The sequence below is a fragment of the Pteropus vampyrus genome, unplaced genomic scaffold, assembly GCF_000151845.1.
Source record: "Pteropus vampyrus isolate Shadow unplaced genomic scaffold, Pvam_2.0 Scaffold7, whole genome shotgun sequence".
In the NCBI taxonomy this organism is placed as follows: Eukaryota; Metazoa; Chordata; class Mammalia; order Chiroptera; family Pteropodidae; genus Pteropus; species Pteropus vampyrus.
Genome location: NW_011888788.1, coordinates 9,125,509 through 9,143,395, shown reverse-complemented (window position 1 = coordinate 9,143,395; position 17,887 = coordinate 9,125,509). Strand labels below are relative to the sequence as shown.

Here is a 17,887-nt window from a genome sequence, read left to right as displayed (position 1 = left end):
GGCCATGCCACCCTGAACGAGTCCGATCCTGTCTGATCTTGGAAGCTAAGCAGGGTCGGGCCTGATTAGTACTTGGATGGGAGACCACCTAGGAAGACCAGGTGCTGTAGGCATAAATAATAATAATAAATAAATAAATAATATAAAATCTCGGGTCTTATTCCAGATCAACAGAATCAGAAACTCTGTGGGTAGTTACAACAACCTGTGTTTTCTCATTCTCTGCAGGTAGGTGATTCTGATGTGAGCTAAAGTTTAGGAACTACTAGTTTAAGCTTGAAAGACAGAGTGAAGAAATAAAATGCAATAAAATTACTGTAATCAAGTAGGTTGAGGCACGAGGATACGATTTTATTTCTGTTTTAACTATCCTGAGAACTTAAACTTCTGAACTTTTCAGTCCTGAATCAATGCCTGGATACATAGCAAACCTCCAGATAACTTTTTGGATACCCTGAAGGATTATGGAAAGAATGTTCACCTATTCAGACCACCTGACATCCATTATCTAGACCACTTGTCAGCATTACCATTTTGGATCAATACAGAGGCTAAGAATGTGGGACTGATTCCTCTCAAGAATGTACTTTTTACTATAAAAATTCTTAGTTTTTCTTTCTTCTTGGGAACACTTTGGGTATTGCCTAGTTACATTTTCAGTTTGTAAACCCTAAGACTCTTGAATAAATCTTTACCATTTATTTCTAGCCAAAACCTCCAGACTCTTTTTGAGATCATTGGACAAGCTAAAGAATCCACATAGCCTGGGGCAGGGTTTCTCCAGTCGAGTGGAAAATATGGTCAGTCTGCTTCTGTGGCAATGCCTTGGAAGTGCCACAACTATTTTCATTAGACTCTGCCTTCATTTTAGGCTCCTGTTAACTAGTAAGAGAATAATTAACCCAAGAAATAGGAGTTCATTTGGAAAAATTAGGAAATAATACGAAATAAAACTTAACCAGCTTTTTTGATATAGATATTCATATAAAATATATTTTTTAAATTGGACTCATAATATACATATTGTTTTATAATTTGTTTTATTCTCTTTTTCCATTTTACACAGGAGAAAATTGAGGACTAGGAAGGCACATAGCTTATCTCAGGCCCTAGTAGTTAAAAGGAGTAATTAAGATTTGAACCCAAGCAGCCTAATCCAAGAGCCTTAGCTCTCAACTATGGTGCTTAGCAACTGTATTATAATTTTGTGTGAGTAAATAATAATAATAATGAAATTTCATATTGCTGCTTAGTACACTAAATAAACCTGTTTAATCAATTTCCTATTCTTGGAATCTCACTTCCAATTTTTATTATTATTACTTTTTAATTTTTATTTTTCAATTAGAATTGACATTCAATGTTATTTTATATATGAGTTTCAGGTGTATAGCATAGTGGTCAGACATTTATATAATTTATGAAGTGATCACCCCAATTAGTCTCGTATCTACCTGGCACTATATGTAGTTAATAGAATATTATTGAATATATTCCCTATGTTGTACTTTACATCCCTGTGATTATTTTGTAACTACTAATTTGTACTTTTTAACCCTTTCATCTTTTCAACTAGCCCCCCAACCTTCCCTCCCATCTGGCAATCACCAGTTTGTTCTCTGTATCTATGAGTCTGTTTTCCTTTTGCTTCCTCATTTATTTTGTTCCTTAGATTCCACGTATAAATGAAATGATATATTCGTCTTTCTCTGATTTATTTCACTTAGCATAATATCCGCTAGGTACATCCACGTTGTTGTAAATAGTAAAATTTCATTTTTATGGCTGAATAATATTCCATTTTGTGTGTGTGTGTGTGTATGTGTGCGTGCGTGTGTGTGTGTGTTATCACCTTTTCTTTATCCAATTGTCTATTGTTGGGCACTTAGGTTGCTTCCATGTTTTGACTATTGTAAATAACACTGCACTTAACGTAGGGGTGCATATGTCTTTTTGAATTAATGTTTTGGATTTCTTTGCATAAAAACCCTGAAGTGCAATTGCTGGGTCATAAGGTGGTCCTATATTTAATTTTTTAAGGAACTTCCAAACTGTTTTCCATTGTGGCTGTACCAATTTGCATTCCCACCAATAGTCCATGAGGTTTCCCTTTTCTCTACATCCTCACCAACACTTGTTTGTTGATTTATTAATGATAGCCATTCTGATAGGTGTTAGGTGATATCTCATTGTGGTTTTAATTTGCATTTCTCTGATGATTAGTGACATTGAGCATCTTTTCATATGTCTATTGGTCATCTGTATGTCCTCTTAGGAGAAATGCCTATTCAGGTTCTTTGCCCATTTTTTAATTGGATTTTTCTTTTGGTGTTGAGTTGTAGGTTTTTTTTATAAATTTTGGATATTAACCCTTTATTACATATATCGTTAGCAAATATCTTTTCTCACTCAGTAGGTTGTTTTTTTGTTTTCTTGATTCTTTTTTTTGCTATGCAAAACGTTTTTAGTTTGACGTAGTCCCATTTGTTTATTTTTTCTTTTGTTTCCCTCTCCTGAGGAGATATATCAGAAAAAAGTATTCCTAAGAGCAATGTCAGAGAGTTTGCTGTCTATGTTTTCTAGGAGTTTTATGGTTTGGGGTCTTACATTTCAGTCTTTAATTCATTTTGTGTTTATTCTTATATATGGTATAAGAAGATGGTCCAGTTTAATTTTTTTGCATGTATCTGTCCAATTTTCCTAACACTATTGAATAAGCTGTTTTTACCCCATTGTATATTCTTGCATCCTTTGCCATTGATTAAAAGTCCATATAAGCATGAATTTATTTCTGAGCTTTTTTTTCTGTTCTGTTGATTTATGTATCTGTTTTTATGTCAGTACCATGCTGTTTTAATTACTATAGTCTTATAGTATAGTTTAATATCAGGTAGCATTATACCTCCACTTTGTTCTTTCTCAGGATTATTCATGGTTATTTGGGGTCTGTTATGGTTCCACACAGATTTTAAAATTATTTGTTCTAGTTGTGTAAAAAATGCCATTAGTATTTAGATAGGAATTGCATTGAATCTATAGATTGTTTTGAGTAGTATGGACATTTAAATGATGTTAATTCTTCCTGTACATGAGCACAATATATGTCTCCATTTATTTATATCTTCTTCATTTTCTTTCTTCAATGACTTATAATTTTCCAAGTACAAGTATTTTACCTCTTTGGTTAAATTTATTCTTAAGTATTTAATTTTTCTGGTGTAATTTTAGTGGGATTATATTCTTAATTTATCTTTCTGATGGCTCATTGCTCATCTACAGAAATGCAACTGATTTCTGAATATTACTTTTGTATTCTGCTACTTTATTGAATTAGTATATCAGTTCTTATAGTTTTTTTGGTGGAATCTTTAGGATTCTCTATACATAGTATCATGTCATCTGCAAATAATGACAGTTTTACTACTTCCTTTCTAATTTAGATGCTGTTTATTTATTTTTCTTGTCTGATTGCTGTGGGTAGAACTTCCAATACTATATTGAATAAAAGTGATGACATTCTTGGTGTGGGCCTATTGGGTTCATCTTCTTTGGGACTCTCTGTGCTTCCTAGACTTATATGTCTCTTTCTTTCACCAGGTTAGGGGAATTTTCAGTCATTGTTTCCTCAAATGGGTTCTTATTTCTTTGCTTTCTCTCTTCTTCTGGTAATCCTAAGATGTGAATGTTGTTACACTTGATGTTATTCCAAAGGTCCCTTAAACTATTTTTATTTTTTAAAATTCTTTTTTCTTTTTGTCATTCCAGTTGGGTGTTTTCTGCAACCTTGTCTTCCAAATCACTAATTTGATCCTCTACTTCATCCCTCTAGTGAATTCTTCATTTCAGTTATTGTATTTTTCATATCTATGTAGTTCTTTTTTATGGTTTTTATGTTCTTTTTTATGCTTATTATCTCTTTGTTGAAGTTCTCACTGAGCTCATCTAATCTCTTAAGTTCATTGAGGATCCTTGTAACAGTGTTTTAAACTCTGTATCTGATAGGTTCCTTGCCTCCATTTCATTTAGTTATTTTTCTGAAGTTTTCTCCTATTTTTTCATTTGGGGTGTGTTTCTTTGTTTTCTCATTTGGCTGCCTCTCTGCGTAGGTCCTACAGAGTAGCCCAGCGCTACCTGGTAGGAGTTACAAAGCTACCATGTTTGGTTATGGCCTGAGAAGGACCTAGGGGTATGTGGGAGGTATGTGGGAGAGGCCTTATGGTGAACTGAGGCTGATTACCACCACTACCAGGCTTGAGGCAGCTCAGCAAAAGGTATAGGTCTGAGGCTGCCTGCCGATTGCCTGTAAGACTCAAAAGCTGAATGAGCCTTGGGGGTACCACAGTTGAATGAGGCAGGGTCTCAGAGAGCTTCCAGGGTGAGGCAAGTGGAGTTCCTCAGTTTGGTGCAGGTTCAGATTTGTTGGCAGTGCTGAGCCTGTGGCCACTTGCAAAAATTACAGCTCACAACAAGGCCAGCTGCTACTCATCTTGGGCCCACAGAACCCCGAGATTTGTTCAGGAAAAACTACAGCTAGGGCCAGGACTGGTTGCCCACCACCAAAAGTGTCTCCTGAGGTGCTCGAGTGGAGGCCTGTTGATTGCTGCCAGAAAAAAAACTCCTGCTGAGAGTGTGGGGTGGAGCTGGTTGTTCAGTAATCACCCAAAATTGCCACAGGGTAAGTTGCAAGTTGGATGGGGCAGGGTCTCAGGGAGTCATGGGGTGGAACAAGCAGATCTCACCAGTGCAGGTTTAGTTTTGGCTGTTTTGGGGAGGGCTTACCACAGGCAAGATGGCACTCACCTGCAGGTTGCAGAGGAGGAGGACTCAACAAAGGGACAGTGGTGGCTGTCCCTCCAGCTTTTTCCCTGAGCCACACAACTCAGTCTTTCCCTGTATGTCTCTGGCTCCTCCCGAGCTGCTGCCCCTCTGCTGGAGCTCAGGGTGAGTGCCTGCATGTGAATATATCTGTGTGTGGGCCCTTTAAGGGTACATCTGGATTTCTAGCTGCCTTCCATATCATCCGGACAGCCAGAATCCCCACTGATTGTCCCACTCAGATTTTGTGGGAACTCCCTTTTCTGGTCCTTGCACACTGGTCTGGGGAGCCTGGTGAAGGGCTGGGGTCCCTCACTCCTCCTTGTGAGAAGGGCCTCCATAGCTGAGATATCTCTCCTATTGTTTAACCACCACAGATGGGTGTGGGACCAGCCCATTTTGCATCTCCACCCCTCCTATCAGTCTTGATGTAGTCTCTTTATATCTCCAGTTATAGAAGTTCTGTTCAGCTAGTCTTCAGGTCATTCTCCAGGTTGACTGTTTCATAATTTAATTGCAATTTTAATGTGGCCATGGGAGGAGGCATATGCAGTGATTAACTACCCCATCATCTTGACTAGAAACTCTTTGTTATTTTTAAACACATTGTAATGATTGTTCTTGATCATACATCTTTGATTACTTATTCTAATTTTTAAGGCAAAATTTCTCAGAATGGAAATGCTAAGTTAAATGACTTGCTGTTGATACATTTTCAAACAGCCCTCCAATATACTCTATCAATAGTATGTAAGGATGCCCCTTTCTTCACTCCTTTGAAACTATGGAATATTGTTATTTTTTAATTTTTTGCTAATTAGATGAAAAATGGTGACTCTTGTCTCAATCACTCTTTGATTATTAATGAGGCAGAGTGTTTTCCACAGGCTCATTGGCCACTATATTTTTTTTCTTAACTGCTCATTTGTATACTGAATCTAAATTTTAATGTAAAATTTCATTACACTATAGCATACATATAGAAAAGGAAAGAAATCATAAGTTTAGAGCTCTATGAAATTTAATAAAGTAAATACAGACATATAAATGCATTAAGTTAAAAAACAATATGCATAGCATCTGGGAAGTCTCTTTGTGCTCCTTCTGGTCACCATCCACATCCTTCCAAAGGTGGCCACTATTCTGTGCATTATCAATAGGGGTATTATTGCCCCAAAAGTTGAAAACTGGTTCTTGGAAGGGGAAATATCTTACTGTATTTATATATAAAGAATAGATATCCATGTACAACATAAACAGATATACAGTGTATCTATGGTATAAAAATACCATTGGGAGGGAGTGATAATTTTAAAAAGGTTGAGAAAGATCATACTATTCTGACTGTGCCATTTTGCCTGCTTTGATCTTTGTCAAAATCTTGGTCCATTTCTCAAGTTAGACTGATCTTTTTCTTTTAATCTGTAAGTCTTTACGCATTAAGAATTTTAACATTTTATCATATATATTGGGGATAACTTTTCCTAATTTTGTTCTTAGACTTTTAACTTTGTTGACAGTGTTTTATGTATAGAAGTTTAAATGTTTCCTTTTCCCTTAAATTTTTTGGAAGTGCTTTCTCTGGTTTCCCAGGACATTAGGGCACAGTAGACTACCTCCCGGGTCAGAGTTGAGGAATCTCAAGGACAAACAGTTGTGGCTAGCAGTTGAGTTGGGAGCAAGCTGGCTTTCCTCCAACAGGGAATAGTGCCTGTTTTTCCATGGACCAGGGTGGCCAGTCTGGTATTGAGACATTAAAATGGATCCCTTCCTCCTAAGAGGGCATTCTGCCAAGTTGATGTGAGTTCCACTGGAAAAGACTGGAGGTCTTTATGGGTTATAGAACTGAGGAGTGATCATAAGTGACAAGCTAGAAAAGAGGTTGCTATGGTCTGAATGTGTTCCCCACCAATTAATATGTTGAAAACCTAATGCCCCAAGTGATGGTATTAGGATGTAGGGCCTTTGGGAGGTTAATAGGTCATGGGGATAAAGCCCTCATTAATAGGATTAGTACCCTTATAAAAGAGGTCCCAGAGAGCTAACCCATCCCTTCCACATTGTGAGAATACCATGAGAAGTTGCAACACAGAAAGTGCCCTTACCCAACCATACTGGCACCTTGACTTAAACTTTCAGGCTCCAGAACAGTGAGACATAAACGTCTGTTGTTTACAAGTCAGTTAGTCTGTGGTATTTTGTTATAACAACTCCAAAGAACTAAGACAGAGGCATCACTCACATCAAGGGAGCTATACAGTGTGACATCTGTAGCAGGGCACTTACCAAGGAACTCACACAAGTGCATTTAGTATTTGAATTGTCCAAGTAGTTTTATTCTGTTCATTTGTTCAGTCATTCATCAATTCAGTTATTCATTCAATTTCAATTTTTATTTATATAGTTATTTTTGGTAGTGATTGTTCTTGTTTTTCACATTTCAATTCCAAATGCATTTGTAATTTACCTAGTGAAATTTGTAGGTGTAATTGACCTAGGTGTAAAGTGTGAGATAGAACTCTAACATTTCTTTATATGATCATGCAGTTATTACAACACTAATTATGATCATTTTCCAACTGATTTGAAATATTATTCTTATTATATACAAATGAAGGTGCCATGTTGTATCTGTCTCTAGAATTTCAATTTAGATCCCTCCCACCCTGTCCATTCATGTCCTTGGGATTGTGTTCAATTTACATATTCATTTAGGGAAATGTTGATAGAATTATAGTACCAATCATTCCCTTCTAGGATATGGCATCTCTGTTTTTTTATAATCTTCTTGTAAGTCTTTTATAAAAGTTTTATAGTTTGTTTCAAATAGGTTCTAAACATTTTCAAAATAATTTATTCTTTAGGTGATTGTTATTTTTGCTTATATTTACTAATAGATATAATTTTTCCAAATGTATCTTCACTGATTATTGATTATTGATGTTACTACACAAATCTAAAAATTTGGTCCTTATTGAATGCAGGTCTTTATTTAATTCTTCATTGAATGTTTATTATTTTTAATAAATTTTTGATTGTTTATATATGCAAAATGGAAGTGGACTAAAACTCTCTTGTTCAGCTCCCCTTCATCTCTATGGTGGGCCCAATAAAAGCCCCTTTAGAGGTCCACTTTACTCCTCATGGATCACACTTGAAAACCAGAGATATGAACAGTCAGATCATCTACAGATAATGGTTAGTTTACCTCTTCTCTTATATGTACTTCTTATTCTTTCACATGGTAGTCATTCAATAAACATTCATTGACTTCAAAAGTGAATGAATAATTATGTTGTTTAGTATACTTCCAAAGGTTATTAAAAATGATAGTAAAACACATCTTTATCTTTTTCCTGATTTTAAAGTGAAAGCTTTTAATGTTTCATTATGAAGCATAGTAAAGTCCCTGTTTAAAGTAGATTTTTTAAATTCTATTCAGGAATCTCTTATTTTTATTCTATTAAAAGTTTTATAAGGAATGGATATTGAATTTTATAATTGCTTTAGCAATATTTATCAAGATAATCATGTGTTTTCTTCTCTACTCTTTCAAAGTTATAAATTGTCTGTGAGGAGTAAAGCAGACCTCTAAAGGCGCTTTTTTTGGGGCCACCATAAAGATGAAGGGGAGCTGAGCAAGAGAGTTTTAGTCCACTTCCATTTTGCATATATAAACAATCAAAAATTTATTAAAAATAATAAACATTCAATAAAGAATTAAATAAAGATCTGCACTCGATAAGGACCAAATTTTTAAATTCGTGTAGTAACTGACTAGAATGACTTGATCATGATATCCTGTTATTTGAATATACTGCGGGATTCACAGTGCCAATTTCTTTATTTTTTCTTTTTTCATCTTTCTCACTGCCTCTTTGATCAGGTTTTTATTCAAAATTAGCCATCCAAAGTGATTTGACCTTTACAGAATAAACAAATTTTTGTTTATGCCACAGTCTTCTTTTCTTTTGTGGTAGGTTTCTTTCCTGCAGATTTCTTCTCAGCTGCTGGTTTCTTGGTAGCTGCTTTCTTTTTTTTTTCCCACCAAAGGCTTCTTCTACTTCATAACACAAGCAACCTCTTTTTTTTCTTTCCTACTACAGGCTTCTACCTGAAACCCCCTTCTCTTCTGATTTAGCTTCTAGCACTGGTGCTGCTTTATCTTCCAGAGCTTGTGGCTCTTGGCTCAGAGAAGAATGGTGATCTATTGCATGGTCTTTGCATATGAGTTTAACTTTAACATGATTCTCAGATTTTTCAGTGGATTCTTCTTCAGGACCCTGTGATGAATCTTCTTGTGTTGTGCTTGGAGGGCTTTTTGGACCTCTGGACTTTTCAAGATTCTGCTAAGTTCTATGCTGAACATCTTGTACGTGAGAAGTTTGTAGTTACTCTTCAGGGAGGCAGCTTTACACCAAATGTCATACAGGTTATCTAACTTGCAGAAAGCACTTTCAGTTCCAATGCAAAAATGGCCCATGTGCCCACTAGGAGCAAGTTTCAAAATGTTCAGTTTGCTTACATTAAGCAAGGTAATTCCAGGGATGTTCTTGAAGGCTTTGATGATGCCATTGTCCTCATTATAGATGATGCAGGGTCCCCTGCACTGGGTACGACGATGATTTCTCATTTTGCTGTTGCCAGCTCTCATTCACTGTGAGGCATAAATCTTTTTGATATCATTTCAGGCCTTAAGTTTCTTAAGAAGCAAAACAGCCTCCTTGGTCATCTTGTAGCCCTCAACTTTATCTTTAACCACCAAAGGAAATTCAGATACTTCCTCAATATGAGGACCTTTAGACAAGACCAGCACCAGTAAGACCAAGGCAGCCAGGGCAGAGCAGAGGGCATATCGTTTGTGTGTTGTATTTACTCTGCAGTGCCAGTGGCACCAGGTTTTGGTTGGTGCAAACATGTGCACCCCATGACACATATTGCCAAAAACATCCTGGCCAGAACGATAACTCTTATTGCCTTCAGTTCTGGGAATTTGACTCAGCACTGATTTGATGACCTGCTACTTTACTGACAGCACTAGGCTATTTTTTTTTGCACAGGTTGATGTGAAAAAGTTTACAATATCTGATTAAATGGGAGCCTTGAACATAGTAGGCAAAGTGACATTTTGCCAGATGATTCCCCCTTTTCTGAGTACACCAATACCAGTGGATGAGCACACACAATGGTAGGGAGAAGAGATGGCTGCGCTCCTCTTAATCTGGTGGCTCCCACAGGAAAAGAGCCAATTTCTTGAATAATTTTTTTGTAAGTAATATTGCCTAATCATTTTCCTTTTATTAAATACTTTTTTGTCAAATTTTGAGATTAGGATTGTAGCTCAGTGATCGTCAACTCTGGTTGCTCATCAGAATCACTTTTAGTGACTTATTAGAACAGAGATGCTTCAACCTAATAAAAATTACTATTCTCTAGTTCATAGGTTTCTGCTTTTATCTTCAATAATTCAATACTTTTGCTTCCGTTTATTCCTTAATGCACTGGTTGTTTAGTTTATTAGCTCCAATTTTTCTTCTTTAGGTAAGAATATATATATTCCTCTGAATACACAAGTAGTTGGGTCCTCTGATGCTCTCATAATTGTCAGTTTCTAAATATGTAATTGTAATTTCATTTCCCTTTTGATTCAAGGGTCTCTTAGGAGAGGCTTAAAACCTTCAAGTAATTTTTTAAAAAAATGTTTGTTTCTAATTTTGTTATTAACTTTTAGCTTTATTTTACTGTGATCCAAGAATCCAATGATCTATGTAGATTTCACTTTTCAGAATTTAATGAGATTTTCTTTGTGGCATACTATACATACACTACATTTTTGTGAAAACTCAATAGCTTTAAAAACATGAAGTATCTTGATAATATGTTTTAAGTTTCAGTATTCAATATATAAATATTAAATTAAACTCAAGAATTACATTGTTAGTGTCGTATATCTTTATATGTTTATTTTCTTGACTTTCTGTTTTAAGGAGTAGGAGGTACTTGATAGTTGTTTATCACTATTTCATTTTTTTATTTTTCTTGCTCTTTCTAATCAGCTTGTGGAATGTTAAATTGATCTTCATGATTTCAAAGCCCCTCCCACATGCATTAGCCTATTAATTTCCAGTTGTATAGAGAAATAAATAGCTATATATGTTTCTGCTGTGTTATTTGATGCATAAAGGATGTAGGAGTTGTATCTATCTCCATTATGCAATTATGCAATTACCAAAAATGTTACACATGGTACATAATTAGAAGGAGACTGCCCAAATCAGGGAGCATTCTAACAAAAAAACAATATGAGTATAGTAAATATAAATTTAAAATATTTCAAATGCTTGATCATGATTCCATATCACCATTTCTCTTTGCCTCGTATTTAAGATATAAAAAATGTACAGCTCTTTCAGCCTGTGGAATGTTAAACTGGCCCGCAAAGGAATCAAAGCCTTTTTAAATTCTGAATTCCACTGTTTTTCAGTTATACACAAAAATGAACAGCAGCACATCATTTCACATCTTAAAAATAGCATTTACAATTCTTTATATATCTGTCTGAAAATGTATTATTTCCAGCTGTATTTTGGGCTTAGTTTGAACATTGGCAGATTTGGCAAACAACCTTATTTTTGGACTCCTTCTTTGCTGCTCCTTCCACTAAATTGACCTTTCATTTAGGCACTGAGGTTTATTTTGGTGGTGGTTGCAGGAGGGAGGTGGGAACTAGGTGCTTGGCTAAGACCTATCTTTCTACTTTAATCCTTTGAAAGAACTTTAATTTAATTGTATTTGTTTTTAATTATAGCACATAATTGAGTTTATTTTTTTTAATTTTAATTTTTATTATTTTGCCAAACCTTAGTCCTTTTATTTCAATAAGCAAATATGTTCTAGTTACATATTCTTACATATTCTTGGTCAAAGTAATATGTGTGGTCTTCTATTCTTTTATTATATTTTAAATACTTCCTCTTGATTTTCTTTTTTGTTCAATTTTTCTATTTTGTAATATAATTTCTATGTTCTTTTCCCTATAGGTCATTAGAAACTACTTTCAAAAGCTCTAGAAAATATTTTTAAGTCATTAAACATTCTTAAACTTTTACTTTTGGTTCCTCAAGAAGCAATTTGATTACTAAAAATTGTTAATCCTCTATATTCCCAAGTTTTTACAGTTAATCCATTGACACTATCGAACATTTTTCTTAAGACTATGTAGCATATGTTTTCCAAAAGTTATTTGTATTTCTTGAAATAAATGACATTCAAAATTCTGCTACTAATTATTTCATGTTATGTTAAGGCTACTATTTATGTTGAAGAATAGTTTTAGATGTACCCTGTTTACTTATTTATTTTAGTTTGCTGTGTCCTTGTTTTTAGTCCTTCTAACTGCCTAAAATTATTGTGGGTAGCTTCTATTTTGCTCTCTGAGTGTTTACTTGAAAACAGTTAAAATCTTCTTTCTAGATCTTGAGCTCCAGAGCTCAATGAAGCAGGTAAACATGAAATGCCCAGTAACTCAGAATAGTGAGTAGGTGGAGAAAGAACTTAGGCTGTAGGCAGTCCAAATTAGGATCTTCACCTCTTCCTGGTTTCTCTGGACTTGTTGAGGCTGCAGAATATTTCACATCTAGCTTTCTCTGGAGGCAAACCATTGCCTGTGTCAAGCTTCCTCCCTTCAGCTTCTGCTGGCTGTGACTGGGGAGTGTTCTGTCTCAGTGATTTGAGAGTCATCACCTTCAGAAATCTGTTTTCTGTCTGGTTAACAGTCTTAGTATGGGGTGTCACTGGGACGAAAGGAAACATCTCCAAAGGTTACTGATTCCATGTCTCTTATGAACTGGGAGTCTTTTTCTAGTCTCTGCCTCATTGCCAAATGGAGCACTGTGGGCACCCAGTTCTTCTATGTGGAACAGAATCTTCTTTGTGCACCCTGCTCATATCTTCAGCCCTCATACGTCAAAATGAAAATAAGTAAGATGTCTTTTTTAAAAAATTTGGGCAGCCTCTTATAAATGCTAGAGCTTTAACTAAGTATTTACTGAATATATGGATATAAAAATTACTTTGTTCAATTTGAGTTATTTATGGCACAGGTCTGAATAATTACGCCAGTGACTCAATTTTCATTAATGGTAAATCTCTTTCTTAGCAGATTTACCTCTAGAAGATGAGAATAACATCACCTGTGCTGCCTACTATAACACATGATTTTTGTGAGAAATAAATGAGATAAATAAGAAAACAATGTGCCAGGAATAACAAAGAACTCATAGGAGGAAGTTTGCATCATTCTTTCTCCCCAGACAAGAGAGGAGCAGTAGCTTCCTTCTCACAGATTTCACTCCTCTGGGTAAGAGAGAATATTTCATCAAAAAAAAGAACTAAACAAGCAATGTGTTTCACCTTGCCTATTCATTCACTCATCATTCATTTGTTCATTCATTCATTCAACATAACAGTCAAGGGGCCAGTTTCTTCCTTCATGACACTTACGTTTAAGCATCAGAGACAGGCAATACACAAACACAAAAGCAAGATTAGTAATGGACATCATTCAGAAAAATGGAAGAAAGAGCCAAATTCAAAAGAGAAGTTGTTCAATAGGCATAAAGTTTCAGTTATGCAAGATGAATAAGTTCTAGAGGTCTGCTGTACAACATAGTGCTTATAGTTAACAATACTATATTGTGCACTTAACACTTTTTTTTTAAAGGTAGATCTCATTTTAAGTATTCTTACCACAAAAAGTTGGGGCAACTTTCTGAGATAATGGATATGTTTATTATCTTGATTGTCGTGATGGTTTCATGGGTGTATACACATATCCAAACTCACCAAATTGTATATACTAAATAAGTACAATTTTTTTGAATATCAATTATACCTCAATAAAACTGTTAAAAAAAAAAGTAGGAGAAGGGATCTAGAAAAGGACCAGATGAATGAAGCACAATAGTTTCTATTTAGATAATAATGATCAGGAAAGATTCATTTTTATTTATTCTGATGAATTAAAATCTGCAATTAATAAACTGCTTTTAAGAATATAATGTTTGAAATTTCCAAAAAGATTTTAATCTACTTTTTCCTGTTTTGCATTTTATAATAGGTTTTTGAGGCACAAAGTCTAGATATGACCTAGATTTGAGAAGTAGTCATGATACCCACTGGACAAAATTTCAAAATAGTAAATATACATACCCATTTCACATCTGGTACTGGCCACACCTACGCCATGCGACTCTAAAACATCCTTCACTGTCCTCATAGATTCATCGTATCTAGCTGCCAGGCCAAGGAAGTTATAGGAGCCCATGTTGATGACATCTTTGATGATTCTTCCAGTAAACCTGCAGAGAAAAGGTCAGGTTAGCACAAAGGGCTTTGTCATTTAATATCATTCTAGTGCCTCATAAAAGACTCTTACAAAAAGATCTTGGATCTGGCCCAAGTCATATATTTTCTTTTTGACAACAAAATGGTTTGCCATTAGAGGAGAGTATCCCCATAATGAAACTGGGTGGAGTATTGGAAAAAGGTTTACCGAGTCATGACACCTATGCTTCAGTTTAAATTCCAGCAAGAACCTTTTAAACGAGAAACAGCCACAGCCATCACTGTCTCCTTCAGCAAGAAGTAGGGGGGTATAATTTATTAATAAAGCTGAAAAGGGCTCTTCCTGGCTTGCTCTGTATCCTGTACCTTCTGACACAGATCTCACTTAAATTGCAATATAAACAAGCCACCCTTAGCAACTTAATTACTATGACTTCCCCCACTGGCTTATAATGGCTTGCAAAAGACTGAATGATGAGAGACTAGCTTTTTCCATCCTTTAGTTGTTCAGGTCTGTAATCTGGTGCCCAGGCTAGGATTTCCCAGAAAGGATTTTCTTCCAACCAAACCCCTCCAGATGGATGCCTCACCTAAATGTCCAGTTGTAGTCATCTGATACCCTCTCCATCACATCGAACAGAGCTCCTGGGGCACTGCAAATGGGCCGGTTCCAGTTGTCTCTGATTCTCATGTAAAGGTTCCGTGTGTAAAAATTCTCAAAGTTTTGATACAGTGGCACAAAATCCTGTATAACAGAGGCAGAAGTTTATGTTTGGTCGCCTTTTGTATTTCATTTGCAATTGAAGGCTGGAAGAGCCATGCAAATATTCCATCTCCAAATATTTTTTGAGTAAGGGTCCCTGGGTAAGGGAACCAGTGGGATCCATAACTAACTCAGTGAGGCCTCCATCCCCAAAGAACTTACATTTCAGTGGGGTAAGTAAAAAAAATGTGGCAAATAAATATAACGAAGATGACAGCACAATACAAGTCTCAAAGTAGAGGTGGAGACAATAAATCTCTGCAGAATTCCATCTGAAGGGTAACGATAGGTGTCCAAAGCAGTTTAGTTGGAAGAAGTTGGTTAAATGATAATTTGGTCTTAACTTTTTAAAACATGAATATCTTTACTCATTGTGTTTTTAAAAATGTACATGAACTTGAACTTTGTACCCGTTGGCAAATCTGTAGGTAGGTGTCATAATAGCTGAGGGCCTAGAAACTGAGTTGAGTTTGTGGAGGCACTTGGCTTTTCTCATGATTGAAATAATGGCACTGGTTTACTCTATAAAATGTAATTCATGCCTGAGGGGTTTGCAATCCAGCTGAAGCTCAAAGCAAGACATCTATGTTGTCATCTAACTCCTAAGAGTTAGTATAAGGCATAACATGCAAAACCTTGGCTTATGCCAAGTTCTTTGGGCATTTATAAGACTAGAACCAGAGGGAGAGATATATCTTTCTGGAGGAATCAAGGTGACTTTATGTAGGAGGGATACTGAAAGTAGAATGAGATTGCTATGGGTAGGGATGCTTGAAGAGGGCACTCAGGATGAAGGGATCTGTATGATGGAAATGTAGGGTATATTTAAGAAGAATGAGTAATACTAAAACCCTTGCAGGACATTTGGTCATGTACCAAAACTTCAATGGAGACATTTGGTCCACTCCAGTTCATCTACCATATCCCATGTGCCCTTACTAGCTAAGTTACTGAGGCGAAAAGGGTTATTTTTAGCAATACAACATGATAGGGTTTTTAATGTATGCATCTTGTAAGCCAAAAGTAGAAATAGATGTTATTGGCTATTTGAATCTGGTGACATTTTCTAAGCATGGATGTGTTGGTTAAGACCAAATATCAAGGACAGTTAGCATGGACCAATTGTCTCCATGGACATTTTGTACAGGACCAACTGTCCATTAACCGAATAAAACTAAGATGGATTTTGTTACTGTTTCCTCAGAACGTATAATGGCTCCCACCTCACTCGAAGTTAAAGCCAAGGTCTTGACTGGTTTGGTTCCTTATTACCTTTCTGATCCTATCCCTACTATTCCCTGTGGTGTAGGTGAGGCTATAATGTCAGCTGGGCACAGAAAGTGGAAGCCTTAAGTGTCCAAATGAAGAACTTACACATTATCCTGGAGGCAATGGGGAGCCACTGAATAATTGAGAGTAAGCTTTCTCATTCTCCTGCCCATCCTCTGAATTCATTGCTCTCCTTCCCCTTGTGAAACAAAGCTGATTTTCTGAGAGAACTAGGAGAACCATGGAGAAGGGTTTTGTGGAAGACCTACTTCTGCTACTGGTTTGGCCCAGTCATCTCTTGAGCTGGTTCATTCCAGAGGAAAATATATAGAATCTGCAAGTTTTGATGGCTGGTAACTGCATCCAAGCCACAGTCTTTTTTGCTGCTTTACTTACCATCTGGTTTCCAGTGACAATTGCATCATTTCTAGGGGGAAATTGTGATTATCTATAAGAAAGAATGTTCAGCATCACATACTGGGGCTATCTATTGCATGCAAATTTGAAGAATGATTTGGCTACTCTACTGGTTACATTTATAAGTTGTAAATCTCATACCAAATGCATTTGCTCTCAAATAGTTAAATATTCTGATACAGGTTTTGTTATGTTTTAAAGCTACAATTATACCTTTTTATGTGCTAGTAGGAAAATGGACATATTTTTGAGAGAAAAGAGATTGTGTAATTCCAGAAAAATACTTTTTCAAATATTTCCTCTTTGATTTAATATTTTTTCAGACTATTTACTGGTCAGCAAAATACTCTATATCACCAAACATTGTATCGTTCTATTTCTATTTTTTTTTATTTTGAATTCCTTCTTTTAACTTCTTCTTTTCGGAAAAAAGAGACAAGTATGTCTGTAAATAATTTTTCTGGACTCTGAATGAAATTATAGCTTTAGATTTTATAAGAAATCTTACTCAGAAAAAAAGTTAACAATTGGTTTAGGAGAAAACTTAACAGCTGATTTAGAAAAACAAATATTTTTATAGAAAAGAACCAAAAAATTATGTCTATATTAGTAAAACAAAATTAATTTCAGACATAGAACCACAAGATGTATAAGATACCAGGGCAGAATAGACATTGAAATCATAGGGTTCAAATACCCATTTGACATGTGAGAAAAATCAGACATAGCAAAGTGAATGACTTGAATTCAGGTCAACCTCCTGCTTCATTCACTATCCTAGTAGTCACTTCAGAGGGACCTTAGCTGGCACATGCCTTAGCCTGTCCAGGCTTCCATCTAAAACACCAATGATAGCAAAAAATATGACCCACAACATGGAAAACTAGGGCCAAATGATAGCCAGATCATAGAGGAGTGTCCACTCATCATAAGGAACTTGGTATTGACTTGAGAAAACAACCCGGAGCTTCCCACCATTGATGCTTCATAAAAATGTGCCTTCGTGGTCTCCTGAGATGAGAAGTGCTCAACCTTTCTGGCTCCTGGCTCAGAGAGCCAAATTTTTTTACCTATGAGGAAACTGGCAGCTAGTTCTTAATTGAGATAAATGCTTGTAAGGCAGGATACAGAGATTCTAACTAATTCTGCAGGATCAGAGGAGACTTTCTGTTAGAGAATGGCCTTCACATTCAAAAGAAATTTTTATTAATTAGGTATTTGAAACTTCTCTGTAAAATAGATGGCAAGCTTTTTAACCACATAGAGCCATTACTTTGT

General features: G+C 35.8%; 1 protein-coding gene and 2 pseudogenes across 1 annotated transcript in view; 1 reads left to right on the top strand and 2 right to left on the bottom strand.

Annotated features, from left to right (window-relative positions):
- LOC111746728 lies at window positions 1-113 on the top strand (annotated as a pseudogene).
- SPTLC3 (serine palmitoyltransferase long chain base subunit 3) overlaps window positions 1-17,887 on the bottom strand; it is a 146,484-nt gene that overhangs the window by 85,003 nt on the left and 43,594 nt on the right. Inside the window, exons 3-4 of the mRNA XM_011370277.2 lie at window positions 14,751-14,905; window positions 14,026-14,174 (exon numbers count right to left, since the gene is read on the bottom strand). Of these exons, the coding sequence (XP_011368579.1) occupies window positions 14,026-14,174; window positions 14,751-14,905 (304 nt within the window). The remainder of the gene's footprint in view (window positions 1-14,025; window positions 14,175-14,750; window positions 14,906-17,887) is intronic.
- LOC111745785 lies at window positions 8,764-13,375 on the bottom strand (annotated as a pseudogene).